At 36.5% G+C, this 14,836-nt stretch overlaps 1 protein-coding gene across 2 annotated transcripts in view; it reads left to right on the forward strand.

Annotated features, from left to right (window-relative positions):
• The window catches only part of ATP8A2 (ATPase phospholipid transporting 8A2), a 763,449-nt gene that overhangs the window by 185,185 nt on the left and 563,428 nt on the right, over positions 1 to 14,836 (forward strand). For both annotated transcript variants that reach the window (XM_049778216.1, XM_049778217.1), the window contains exons 20-23: positions 1,439 to 1,508; positions 4,633 to 4,717; positions 5,690 to 5,829; positions 7,417 to 7,555. In XM_049778216.1, coding sequence (XP_049634173.1) covers positions 1,439 to 1,508; positions 4,633 to 4,717; positions 5,690 to 5,829; positions 7,417 to 7,555 — 434 coding nt within the window. The remainder of the gene's footprint in view (positions 1 to 1,438; positions 1,509 to 4,632; positions 4,718 to 5,689; positions 5,830 to 7,416; positions 7,556 to 14,836) is intronic.

A 14,836-nucleotide genomic window follows, 5' to 3' on the forward strand; every position in this document is an offset into this window, starting at 1 on the left:
CATGAACTTTGGTGAACCAGGAGACATGAGGGCTGGGCAGCTGGAGAAAGATAAGGCTGGTGAGAAGGAGCAGTTTGTGCAGATTGGGGGATAGTGTTCTAGAGAATGGAAGAGAGAGGCACTAGGTTTCTCTGCAGACATTCTTGTCTCTTTCACTTGTGAGTGTCTGGTTATGTGCTATTTTGTGCATATACTTATTAGGATTATCAGTTATTGGACAAAGAAGAAAACAGGAAGTTAGATTAAAATCAGATAAATATGGAAGAGATGAGGATTTTAAAAAAAAAGTCCTATAACCAAGTAAGGAAGGACAAAGACGTCATTTGTAATTGTATTTCTTTTAGTAATTGTATTTCTAATTCTGCTAATTCAGTTGACTCATCTTTTAACGGAGGAAATGCTATAGTCATAAAAACCAGCATGGCCATTAATCCTCACAGCACTCCTGGGGTGTAACTTGGTGACAATATTGCTTTATACATTCAAACTTGAAATATTGGGTAAATAAGTTTGCTGAGCACATGGCTACTACATAACAGAAAGAGAATTGGAAATCCAGGTCTGATAAGAGTGCTGTGGTTAGGAGGAAGGAATTGAATTATAAAGCTGGAAAGTGGGAGTACTCTGTACTCTGTCCAAGATTTTCATTAGAAAGTACCTTATTCAAAAGCCAAGGAGTTAGCTTGTATAGGCCCCACTGTATGTTTCAGGAAGATAAAGTTTGTCTGCAGTCATAGAACTTAAGGATTGGAGACAGCAATGGAGAGTCTCCTGAAATACTTGTATACTTGAAACCTACTTGTGTCTGTGGAGGGTGATGGTGGTAAGTGGGAGAAAAACAACTCAATATAAGTGGGTGGAGAAGAGCCATAAAAGTATTCTATAGCCCATATAGCCATTGGAGGCTCAGTGAGTAAAGAGGAGCCATGATGAATATAGGGAGGTACACTTGCTGGAGCAGACTAGTGAAGGGGTGGGAGAGGAACACAAAAGCATACTTCAGTGCTCAGAGGATTCTAGAGATTTGTCATTATTTTTTATTGTACTTTAGAGAAGGTCGCATGAATAGTGAGTCTATTTACATGCAATCAATCATACACTTTGCTACTTACTTCATAATTTATTTAATATTTTTGACTGTAAATAATGAAAATGGTGTTAGCGTATTGTCAGAAGTAAATTAGATGTGTATAGTAGTTATTCAGATTTGCACATGGCTGTGGTATTGATGCTCCATTGGCAAGAAAGGGAAAGAATCTTTTTTTGTCTACTACATAATGAATTGGGAATTGGCTGCAATGAAAGTCTGACATTGAAGATGTCAGATGGGTCACTGGGAGACAACTAGACTGCCTTTTGATTTGTTCAATCATATGTTATGAGTCTTATGAAACAGACCAGTGACCAGTACTTTTTTATTTTTTTTCCATTTTTGCAGTGACAGAAAAAGAATGTCTGTGATTGTTAGGACTCCTTCAGGACAACTTCGTCTCTACTGTAAAGGGGCTGTAAGTACTTCCCTAGTCTCTTGGTGATTGCCTTGTTACTCTGTTGTTTCTCCTAAGCATTCTCCTCACCATCTTGACCAAAAGTTGCAAGGCTTTTTTATTACATTATTTAAGTACCATGGTTACAAAATTGTTTTTGATTGAATTTCTGTCATAGAATGTATATCACCCTTTACCAGTGCACTTTTCCTGCCACGAATGTTCCAGGTCCCAGCCTTCCCCACACCCCAGTCTACCTACAGTGGATATTTTACATCTCTTTCTCTCTCTCTCTGACCCTGTAGTTTACACTTATTTCTAATGAAGGGATACCAGGCATATCATTTTATCCTTTTTCTGTACAAAGTTCTTGTCCAGAGTGATCAGTTCTAACTACCATTACCCCTTCTCTATCCTATGCACTTCTCGATCTTTGTGGCAAGTCAGGGACTGATTCTCCTGGCCTTTATTTCTATTGTCTCTGGATATTATTACCATATTATTTTTTATTTTTCTTACGTTCCACAAATGAGTGAGATTATGTCAATATGGATATTTCTCAAAAAACTAGAAGTTGAGCTTCTATATGAAAGGCTCTTTCAAGTTGACCAGAAAGTTGATTTAATAGCAGATCCTCTTGGCTTAAGCCAGAATAGCAAAGCTGATCAATAAGAAGCTTGCTTTGACTTTTTCTGTTTTTTTTTCTCTTATTTTTTTGAGGGAGAGAGTGGGAGAGAAGGAGGAAAACAGGTAGAGAGAAGGAGAGAGGGAAAAAGAAGGAGAGAGGGAAAGAGGAAGAGAGAGGGGGGAGAGAGAAGAATAGAGAGAAGAGAGAAGAAAGAGAGGGAAAGGAAGAGAAAGGGAGAGGAGGAAAGGAGGGAGAGAAGGTAGAAGCTTGCTTTTAGCCATTAGTTTATAAACAAGAACTTGTTCTGTTCTATAAAATTCATAAAAGTATGAATTTTAAGCTGGAACATTAATAGTACAGTGGTTAGGGTGCCTGCCTTGCACTTGGCCTACCTGGGTTTGAACTCTGCTATCCCATGTAATCCCCCGAGACCTCCAGGAGTGATTCATGAGTGTAGCCCCAGTAGTAATTCCTGGGAATGGCCTCAAAACGAAACAAAACAATTAATGAATTTTTATTTTAGTGTTACCACCATTAGGTTATTACAAATAATATTTTATGCAGTCTGCTTTGTCCCAGTTATTGTTGTCTATTATTAACATTGAAAGCTCTATGGTAGGTGTGAGGGTGTCCAGATGTTATCATTATTATTACTGACAATGTTGGTAGGTTTTTTTTGGGGGGGGGGCACACCCAGTGATGCTCAGGGGTTACTCCGGGCTATGCTCTCAGAAATCGCTCCTGGCTTGGGGGACCATATAGGTCGCTGGGGGTTTGGACTGTGGTCTATCCTAGGTTAGCACATGCAAGGAAACACTCTACCATTTGAACCACTGCTCTGGCCCTCGTTGGTAGTTTTTTTTAGCTTAATCTTTTTTGTTGTAAGTTCTATTATTGAATTAAAATGTCTTACTTAAGGCCAGAGCTATAGTACAGTAGTAGGACATTTGCCTTACATGTGGCTAACCTGGGACAGACCCAGGTTCAATCCTCAGCATCCCTTATGGTCCCCTGAACCTGCCAGGAGCGATTTCTGCGCAGAGCCAGGAGTAATCCCTGAGCGCTGCTGGTTGTGGCCCAACACCCCTCCCCAAAAGATGTTACTGGTTATAGTCTTATTTGTGAACTATATTAAATTGTGGTCTTCAGCATTGAGAAAGAATCTCATTTTATGAGATTTTGTCAAGGAAAAGCAGGGAGATGAACAAGGCTAGGGAGATGGCTCAAAAGGCTGGAGCACATAGTTTGGATGGGAAAGCCCCTGGTTTGATTCAAAGCATTAAACCCCTTCCTATAATCCAGCCATAGCCCTAGAGGATTGCTGGCAGTGTGGCCCCAAACTCCTAAACCAGAGAGAAATTGAACATGGAAAGAAAGGTAGCTATTTTGAGAATAAGTGATTTGTGGAAAATCTTATTAACCTTAAGCAATTGTTGAAACAAGCATGTTCTTCATTGTGTACCATGACAAGAAATTTTAGAAGTGATTAATGTGGGGTCAAGAGATAGTAAATTGATTAAGGAATATAACTGGCATGCTCCTGACCTGGGTTTGATTTCCATCACCATATAGTTCCCTGAGTATCAGTGGGTACAGCCTAGACGAGCTCCCGAGCATCACCAGGATGGCCTGGAGGTCCTTGGCATAGCATGGCACCATATATTCAGGTTCTAGAACTGAACCAAAACCTTAATTAGTTGAGAATAATTGGTGGGGTCTTGATGCTACTGAGCACTGCTTCAGAGCCCCTCCAAAATGTGCAATGTCTGTGAATTACAAACCCTTTGTGTTTGGAAACTCATTCAAGGGTTCTATGCTTAAATTAGTAACAAATTAGGATGACCTTGTTTATGTTCTTATATCAAACATGATTTTTTCTTTTGCAATTTGTTTGTTTGACTCTATGAAAGTTATACATATAGATATTGCTACAATGGTGCATTTTCTTCTTCTAGGATTTAATTCTCTTTATGCCTACCTTTCTCCCCAAATAAAACAAGAATTTCCTAAAAAATTAAATATTTAGTGTCTTAAGACTTTGCATTTTGACAGAAGCTTGTTGGGTATCTAGGTTGGCCAGCTTGCATATCAGGAAAATTGTCACAGAGGGACATTCTGGGTCACACCTGAGTATACTTTAGCTCACCTAGGTTTATCCTTTACCCTGATCAGGAGTTCCGGTGTGGGAAGAACAAGTGCACTTGATGAATTTATAGTGTACACTTTCACCTTTTTCATTTCTGCAAAAGAGTAACAGGAGTTTTACAAGTCTAAGTGAATAGAGGCACTGTCCTCCCCCAGATATTTGCCTGTATGGGAGGTCCTTATAAATATATTTCTGTTTGCACACATTCATGCCTCATTTGTTTTTCAAGCTCACAAATCTAGCCAAAAAATGTATTTCTATCTGCCCACTCAAGTGTTTTCTTATACAGTTGATAAGTACCATGTAGCTAAGCTGTGCTTACAGTCTGGTTAAAAGAGTTTAGTTACGTATACTCTTTCCTTGTATTTCAGGATAATGTCATTTTTGATAGACTTTCAAGAGATTCAAAATACATGGAGGAAACATTATGCCACCTGGAATATTTTGCCACTGAAGGTAGGTGGAATTTGGAAATACTCTTCTTAGCCATTTTATAGTCAGATGTTTATAGTTGCTGTCTGGGTCAGCACCCTTCTTTGCTTTATAGGAGTGTACTTTACTAGAATTAACATTGCTACCCCCTTTACCATGAATCCATGGCAGTGACAAAGTGCAAGGCAAAGTCCAGACCTGCATCCCTATATGTGACTCTAACTCTAGACAGAGGTGTAGAAGGAAAACATAGTTCACAGTAAGTTGAATTATTATTAACATTATTATTACTAGTAGTAGTAGTTGTAGTAGTAATTATTGTTGTTATTATTCCCTGTCTTGGAACATTCACTTTGTCATTTCCCTGCTCCATCCTTATGATATTGGCATATCTGTGATTAAGGCTATAATAATTCATTGAGCTTGCATAGACTGGGAAAGCTCTCTCTGAAGGGCTCTAAACATAGAAGTCTGGTTTCCCTGACAGAAGCCTAAACCTTTCTTAAGTGCTCACTACTGCACCCTCACCTTCCTATGTTTATACAGACTCATTGACACGAAGACCGACATCACACCACCCCCTTCTCCCAGACTTGGCTGATTGAAAGCTTATTCAGTGTTTCATATGGAAGCACATTGAACTTTTCACCACTGAATTAAAAGTGCCCTTTCAGCTTACTCTCCTTTTTGACAACTGCCACCTCCACACTTATTATTGTACCCACACATGCTTCTGGAATTTGCTCTGGGGAAGCCCATACTCTGGGCTGCTTCTCAGATTTATATAAGAGGTTGTTTATATTCAAATGTAGTTGAATTATTTTTGATGTTACTCTTCCAGAGAGATGTGAAAACTCTCACCTAAAGCAAATGGGTTCTTGAACAGTTTTGGAGTAAACTGGTCTAAAATGGAACCAAATGAAGTCTACTTAGAGCTCAGTTCCTCTGGTTGCTCAGTGCCAGCACTGCCATGGAATTCACTTGAACTCTTTGCAGGTTTGAGGACTCTCTGTTTAGCTTATTCTGACCTCTCTGAGAATGAGTATGAGGAGTGGCTGAAAGTCTACCAAGAAGCCAGCACAACTCTGAAAGACAGAGCCCAACATCTAGAAGAGTGCTATGAGCTCATTGAGAAGGTAATTTCCCACTGCATTGGCCTTTGTGCCCTGAAGCAGCTTAGCATCTATTGAGCAGATCCTTTGAACAAGAAACCAACCCCTTTCCATAATGGTTTTAATTTACCATTAGCTTTTAATTATTATTTGCTTTAAGAAGCATTTGATTTTAAGGGTGATGTGAGAGCTCTAGCCACATTAGTGCAAAGTGTGAGATTAAAAAGAGAATCAACAACTTTCTGAGTTTGCCTGAAATTAGTTTTAAGAAGATGAACTGACTCCATTGAGAACAGAGCAGTGAAAACTCATAGGATTGTGTGTGATATTGTGCATTCACAGAATTTTTATATATACCTAACAATACTAACATTACTAGAATATTGTCACCATTTCTATTGCTACTTCACACCATCAACTTTTACTCTGTATTCTTTTCAATTTATTCCAAAAACTGAGTAACTTGCTAAATTTACGATCTGAATTTTGACTTTTCCTGTTCTGTGTCAGCAATCTTGGTTCAGATACTTCTAGTTTCTATAACTTTTAAGTCATCTACTGTTTACTTTCTTACTTTGTGTTTGTATATGCTCTTTAAAAATGTCTTTGAATTTTTTTCTCCATTTTTGAGTTTAAAATTCACTGATGTGCCATTTTAATGGAATTTAGGTTGGAATAGAACTCAGGTATTTATTGCTCTACTTTACTGGAAATATTCAGAATTGCATTTAAGAAAAAAGTTAACAAAGTTATGGTATGCATGCAATATTAGGCATGCAAGCGTCTGGTCTGTGGGAATTGGACTCTTCTCTATGATTAGTTCACCAATATGAGCTGAGATACTCTGTGCTAGAGACTTGGAATGAGGCCTGAGGATGACAGGACCTCTGGACACAGAGGTTTTGGTGTTTTCCTACCAACATGCAGAGCAGCTTTTCATCACAGTGTGAGCTGAGCCTTTTGTACATGTGAAGACATCTTGGGAGCAGCATTTGTATGTCCTTAGTATTTTTTTTAACATTTATTTTGGACCATACCTGGCTATGCCCAGCTTATTTTTGATTCTGTGCTTGGGAATCACTACTACATGGCTCAGGAAACTATATGTGGTTCTGAAGATAGAACCCAGATCAACTATTTGCAAAGTAAATGCCTTACATGCTATACTATTGCTCTGCTTCTTCTAAATTCTTTTTTCACATGCCCTGGGTCCTATATTGCTAGATAAAATGGTGTCATGCAAAAAGCACATTTTCCCTTTTGTTGATTCTCATATACTCAATTATTGAGCTGAATGAAAGACTACGGGATGTGTGCTATTCATATCTGAAAGATCAGCTACTATATAATCACCTGCTATGTGCTTCTTCTCCCCCAGATTTTCACACAAATAACTAAGGGAATATTGATTTATCTGTGCAGAAATGGTAGTTCTCATGTTAAAAATGGGTTTGGCATGCCACAATCTAGATAGCACTGATTGTCTGAAGAGTTTAAAGAAGGAAAAACAGCTGTTGAATCATTTTGACTGCCTTTCTACTGTCATGGTTTTGTTGTTAGTGCTTTTCTGAATTATATGCATCTTTAATTGAAGATATTTTTTCAATATAGAATTTACTGCTGCTAGGAGCTACAGCCATAGAAGATCGCCTTCAGGCAGGGGTTCCAGAAACCATAGCAACTCTGTTGAAGGCAGAAATTAAGATTTGGGTGTTGACAGGAGACAAACAAGAAACTGCAATTAATATAGGTAATTAATTTAAAATTTATTTTCTGATGATGTGTTTTGTATTTAATTTTGAAAGGTGTATTGTAGACAAGCTTGTGGCGTCTTTGCTAGCATTGCTCAATGATGGTATTCTATAGGACTTTTCAATTACAAGGTAAAAAAATAATCAAATGAAGATGCTGTGATTACAACAAGTTTATAAATATTAAATCTCCCTGGAAGAATATTAAGATATTTTTATTGGATATAAATTTCAAATACTGACAACTTTGTTTTCATGTTTTTTCCTTTGCGTTCTACTTTTTCTGCAGTATTTTAACTTAAGATATTAGTGGCATGTGTTTTCATTCATCAAATTTAAATATGTTTTACTATTATGCTGAATAAAATAAGTCAGAGGGAGAGAGATAGATACAGAATAGTCTCACTCATCTAAGGGTTTTAAGAAAATAAAAAGACATTAGTGTAATAATGCCCAGAGACAATAGAGATGAGGGCTGAAAGGACCGGCTCATGGCTCACGATATGAAGCTTACCACAGAGCGGTGAGTGCAGTTAGAGAAATAATTATACTAACAACTATCATGACAATGTTAATGAGTGAGAGAAGTAGAATGACTGTCGAATACTTGCAGGGTGTGTGGGAGAAAGGAGATGGGGGCATTGGTGGTGGGAGGTTGCACTAGTGAAGGGGTTGTATTCTTTTTTTAGAACAGAAACTCAACTACCAATATATTTGTAATCATGGTGCTTAAATAAAGATATTATAAAACAAAAATGTGTTTTAATTTTTATATAATTATGGCCATTTTAATTATGCTATCAATTGTTAGGTTTCTCTGAGAGACATTTCTTTCTTTTAATTATCTGGGAGGTAACATTTTTGCTTGTTGAGCACCGTAGAAATGAAAATTGAAGAAAGAAAAATTAAGTTTAAATAGTTGCATTGGTATTACAGAGAAGCACATTTTAAGTTTTAAAAGATGACAACACATATTTAAAAATACATAATTTAGGAGTCCGCCCTGCTGTGAGATTGGCGACTGGGAGAAGCTGAAGCGACCTGTTGGCTTTGCGTGTTTCTCTTCTTTGATCTCGTGAAGCTCTCCTGAGAGGGCTAGGAAGGCCCCACCCCCACCCCCCACCCCCCCCCCCCAAAAAAAAAGAAAAACTGTCTCCTGGAGCCACTCAGGCTGAAAGGCCAAGAAAGAGTGAGTGAAACCTACTATCAGGGACACCAGCCAGAGAGCTGACTCCTTTGTCTGTGGAGGAGTCCGTCCTGCTGTGAGATTGGCGACTGAGAGAAGCTGAAGGGACCTGTTGGCTTTGTGTGTTTATCTTCTCTGATATCCTGGCACTCTCCTCAGAGGGCTAAGAAGGGCCCAAAAAAACCGTCTCCTGGAGGCCCCAGAAGAGCATGGCTGCTCTGATTTGTGCCCACGTGCTCTTTCTAACTAATGAACCCCACCACAACAGGCAGAAAAAAATCAGATCCTAGTTACAATTACAAATCCTACAGATAGAGATAGAATACTGAAAGCAATAAGATCAAAAAGGGAAATTACATCCAGAGAAGCATCCTTAAGACTTACAACAGACATGTCACAAGAAACTCTTAAGGCCAGAAGACAGTGGTGGGATATTGTGACATGACTGAATGAAACTGGTTAGCCACTTGCAAAAAAATGAACTTTGACCTCCAGCTAACATCATGTACAAAGGTAAAATCCAAATGGATTAAGACCTTGATATCAGACCTGATACCATAAGGCCTCGATGGCGAACCTATGGCACGCATGCCAGCAGTGGCATGTGAAGGCCTTGCAGCTGTCACGCGGGAAAGTGTCCGAATTTAAGATATGTGGTGCAGTGTGGCGGGAGGAGAGTGTGCTGGTGTCTGCTTTGCAGCTTACCTGGCAACAGGGCCGGACTGGCCATTGGGAGGACCGGGCATTGTGCAGCAGTTTGGGCACTCAGGCTCAAAAAGGATAGCCATTTTTATGCCTAATTACTCTTGCAGTTAGCACTTTCAGAATCAAATAGGAAAAGAACTTCCAGTATTGAATAGGAATGGGGAGAATAGCAGCCTTGCCTTGTCCTTGATCTTAAGGAAAGGCTTTCAGCTTTTCCCCATTGAGTCTAATATTTGCCATTGGCAAATAGATGGGTTTCACTGTATTGAAAAATATTCTTTCCCTTCCCATCTTGTTGAGAGATTTTATCATGAATGCGTTTTGGACCTTATCGAATGCTCTCCCTGCATCTGTTGATACCATCATATAGTTTTTACTTTTTTTTTTCTTGATATGGTGTATTATATTGATTGATTTGAGATGTTAAACCATCCTTTCATTTTTTAAATGAAACCTACTTGGTCATGATGTATGACTTCCTTGATGAGGCCTCTCTCTGGTTTTGGTATCAGCGTGATGTAAGCTTTATAGAAACTATTTGGAGGTGTTTCTGTTACCTCAGTTTCCGGAAAGAGTCTTAAAAGGATTGATAGTTCCTCTTGAAAGGTTTGAAAGAATTCGTTATTGAATCTATCTGGGCTTGAGTTTTGTTTTTGAAAGATTTTGATTACCATTTTAATTTTCTCAATAGTGATGGTCTGTTTAAATATGCTAGATCATACTGCTTTAACCATGGAACATTATAATATTTCAAGAATTTAACAATTTCTTGCAGGTTCTTTTCTTTTGTGACATAGAGTTTCTCAATGTAGTCTCTGATTACCCTTTGAATCTCTGTATTATTTGTAATGATCTCCTCCTTTTCATTTTAATTCAGTTACTAAGTTTCTCTCTCTACATTTGTTTGTGATTTTTGCTATTGATTTATCAATCTTGTTTATTTTTTTTTTAAAAAAACTAACTTGCTTTCATTGATATTGCATTGTTTTGTTTAATTTCTGCTCTAAGCTTTGTTATTTCCTTCTGCCTGCCTTATTTTTGGTTTATTTTGTTGATCACTTTCTAATTTTCTAAGTTGTGTCATTAAGTTATTTATGTAGGCACCTTCTTTCCTGATTTTCTTTTTAGTACTGCTTTGCAGTGTCCCACAAATTCTGGTAATTTGTGTTTTCATTCACATTTGTTTCCAGGAATCTTTTGGTTTCCTCTTTGATTTCATCTCACCCACTGATTGTTCAGTAGTGAGCTGTTCAATTTCCAGGTGTTAAAGTTTTTTCTATGTCCCTTTGTAGTTCACTTCTAATTTCAGTGCATTATTATCTGAGAAGGTAGTTTTTGTATAGTTTCTATCCTCTTAATTTTAATGAGGTATGTTTTATAGACCAGAAGAATCCAGTTTTTTGGAACATGCTATATATATATCTACTAACCCACTTTATTCCATTTCTTCTTGTAGAGCTAGTATGTTATTGTTAGGTTTCATCCTGGTCGACCTATCAAGGGGTGATAGGTAGTGTTGAGGCCTCCCTCTTTTATTGTTTTGCTATTGATGTCTTTCAGATTTGTCAGTAGTTGTTTTAAATATTCTGTTAATTCCTCATTCTGTGCATATATGATTAAGAGTGTGATTCCTTCCTGTTGTACATATTCCTTGATTATTACAAAATGCCCATCATCGTACTTTATTACTTTTTAAGTGTAAAATTTGCATAATCTGATATTAATATAACCACTCCAGCTTTTTTTAAGGGAGTTGTTTGCTTGGCTGATTGTCCTTTAACAGTTGATTTTGAGTCTATGTTTGTTCTGACTATTCAGATGTATTTCTTTTAGGCAGCAGAGTATTGGATTCATCTTTTGATCCATTTATCTGTATCTCTTAACTGGTGTATTTAGTCCATTGACGTTCAGAGAGATAATTGTAATGGGATTTAGTGTCATCTTTGTGTTGGGGTTTGATGTGTCTTGTTTTTGATTAACTGATTACATTCAGTTTTTATTTTAAGGCTGGTTTTGAGTCTGTAAAGTTTCTAAGCTATTATTTATCCATGAAGCTATGCTTACTTTCTTCAATCATGAAAGTTAGTCTGGTTGGGTTCAGTATTCTAGGCGAAGCATTCATTTTATTGAGTTTTATCACTATATCCCACCACTGCCTTCTGGTCTAGACGGTTTCTTGTGATAGGTATGCTATAAATCTTAAGGATGCCCCTTGAATGTAATTTCCCTTTTTGATCTTTCTACTTTCAGTATTCTATTATATCTGTGGGATTCGTCATTATGACTAGGATGTGTATTGGGTGCTTTTTCTCAAATCTCTTTTAGCTGGTACTCTTCAGGCATGCAAGATTTGGTTGCATACAGTCTTTAGCTCTGGGAGTTTTTCTGCAATGATTCCTTTAATTGTTTATTCTTCTTGGGGATTTTCTTCCAATGATTCTTATGTTGTTCCTGTTGAGTTTATCAAAATCTTCTATTTTATCTCTTCACATTCTTTGAGGATTTTTTCCATTGTCTGTTCGTTTTTTTAAGGCTATTTTTATTCTCTTTTGTGGTATGGATTTGTTATGTATCTCATCTTGCAGGTTATTGGTTTGGTCATTGGCTGCTATTACTCAGTTGGAGAGGCTTTCCAGTGAGGTTTTCATTTTGCCTTCCATGTATTTTAGTCCTGCTATATCAGTTTGGAATTCTCTTATTTCTATTTTCATATTCTCTTGATTCATAGTCATGGACCATTCAGCTTGACATACACTTTCTTTGAGTTCTATGAATATCCTCCATATTTCTTCTCTAGCCTCCTTATTTGAGAGGCTAACTAGGTGGTTGGCACTTATAAGGTCATAGAGCTGCCATCTTCATTCCCTATGCATGATGTTGGCCTTCGTTGTTTTCCCATGATCGCGTCTGTAGAGTGATGTTTTCTGTATGTTGTAGTAGCTTCTTTGACTTGGCGATGTGTGTAGTCTCTGAGCGAAGTGGAACTGCTTTTCTCACTCCACTCTTTTTAGGCAGTTCTAGCTTTGGCAGATATTTTCTGGGCTTGTTTGGACCCAAAACCTGCAGTAGAGAGTCAGGGCAGCGGTAGCTCGAAAGGTGTTCTGTTATGCTCTCCTTAATGAAAAAATCTTAGCAAAAAGTGTTAGTCTATCTACTACAGTTTTAGTGATTTTGATTTTCTGGTGTATGTCTAATTTTAAACACATTCACATAGCTTACCCCAAATATGTTCTTTATGTTTAAAGTAAAAAGGTGGGATAAGAAGTGGACAGGAAGACTTTATCCATCCTAGGATAAACTGTGCTTCTATTTTAATGTCTCTGAAACTAGATGCTTTAGTTGATTTTCTTATTTTAATGTTTATTTCCAATTTTAGTTCATAGTTTTTTAGTAGTACAAACTTATAATAAGAATTTACCTTTACAGACTACATTTGGCATATTTAATATTTCGGTTATCTTGATTTTTTATTTAAAAATGATTGTTTTATAGTTTAAGCAGCATATTACAATGCGTTAATGTTTATGTTAAAATGTACAAAGTTACCATCATCATTTGTCACTGACTCTCCACCATAGTTTCTATGGCACTTTAGTCTCATGTTCATAAACCATTGCTATCTCAGTGCTTATTAATTACTTTTTAACATTTCTCCTGCCTGTTTATCATAGTTTGAGTATTACTATAATATTTATAATTATATATAAACAAACCATATATAATTGATTTTTATTTTTATAGTTTATTATATTTTAATATATAGATTTTGATTCATTTCTTGGAAATATATTTACTCATATTTAGTTACAAAATATGTGAGCTGTTGGATATTTTGTGGATATTGCTGTGAGTTTAGATATTTTGGAGCTGTTGTAATGCCATGACCCTGGTTTTTTGTGCTTAAGTCTAAGCTGTGTTTCACAGAAATGGCAGATTTTTTTCAATTTCAAGACTTGGCATCAGTTGTCTAAAGTGAAATTTCAGCTCTAAATTGCTTAGATATTATTTTATTATTAGATTGGATAAATATCTATTAATAGACAATATATTTGATGTTTTTAGGGTTTGTGACTTTTTTTCTTAATGGCTATAGAATAAGTGAGAACAAAACTCTGATTTGTTAATGTTTATTTATAAAGCATTGTGTTGGAAGTATCTTTCACTGTATACCATTTATGTTGGATTTCCAGTGTTCTTTCCCCTGCAGCTTAAATTAATTTTTTTGTACTCTTAGAAATTTATTTTAGTTTAGTTTGAGGGGCACCTGGCAGCGGTGCTCAGGGGTTACTCCTTGCTCTGTGCTCAGGAATTACTCTAGGCAGTGCTCGGCGGTTCATATGGGATGCCAACAATAGAATCTGAGTGGCTGCATGCAAGGCAAATGCCCTACCCACTGTAGTATCATTCTAGCCCCAGAATTTAAAAATATTCTTAATTTGTATTTATAAATTATATATATGCTTATATAAACATATATATAAATTATAAAAATAAAAACTCACAAAATTTAACAACAAGAAAATACTTGCATCCTATATTGTGGAAAAGTGTTTAATATACACTTTACTAAATCAGGTATACAGATGGCTAATTTTATCTTAAAACATGCCATTGTTTCAGTGGGAAGAGTGGAACCAACAACATACAAATTGGAATAAAATGAATCCCAAGTTTTATTAATTGGATCATAGGATATATAGGAGAGACTCTTTTTAGACATTCATTCAAAAATGTCTTCAAAGAAATCTGGATTTGGAATTTGTTGACTAGTTAAGCTTGCTTTTTAAAAAAGTCAAAATGTTGGTATTATGTGCATAAGAAACTATTAATAGTATTATAAACCACAGAATCTCAAAACTTAAAAAAAGAGAGAGAACTACTTAAACGATAAAGAAAATTAATTTCAAAATCTAAGAAACTATGGCAATATTTTCTCATGAGGACTATTTGTTCATTGTATTAAAAGTCAGGTCCTTCTCTAAGTTCCATAAACTCTATAATGTTTTGATTTCTTTGATTTTTGATTATACTTAGGTAGTAGAAAGACTAAACACTTCTGTAGCATACTGTTAATTTCAGCTGCAGTAAAAAATTGAAATCCCAGTGGTTCTTCTTAGTCGTTTTATGGTCGTCTTGTAGACTGGAGATTAAAGAACTAGTCCTCAATTTACAAGTTTGAATTGATGATATTTCACACCTGACTCTTTTCCAATAGTTGATCTAATTTTACCCAAAAACACTAGAAGTTAAGCACACTTAATTTGGATTGACAAAATTTAATTTGTCACATTAGTTAAGTCAAAATTAGCTATGTTAAACTTCTCTGATCCATCTAGTGCAAGAGCTTGTATGATGATTTTTGCATCTCTTTATTTCCAAGTTAAAAAAT

This window comes from Suncus etruscus, chromosome 8 (genome assembly GCF_024139225.1).
Source record: "Suncus etruscus isolate mSunEtr1 chromosome 8, mSunEtr1.pri.cur, whole genome shotgun sequence".
In the NCBI taxonomy this organism is placed as follows: Eukaryota; Metazoa; Chordata; class Mammalia; order Eulipotyphla; family Soricidae; genus Suncus; species Suncus etruscus.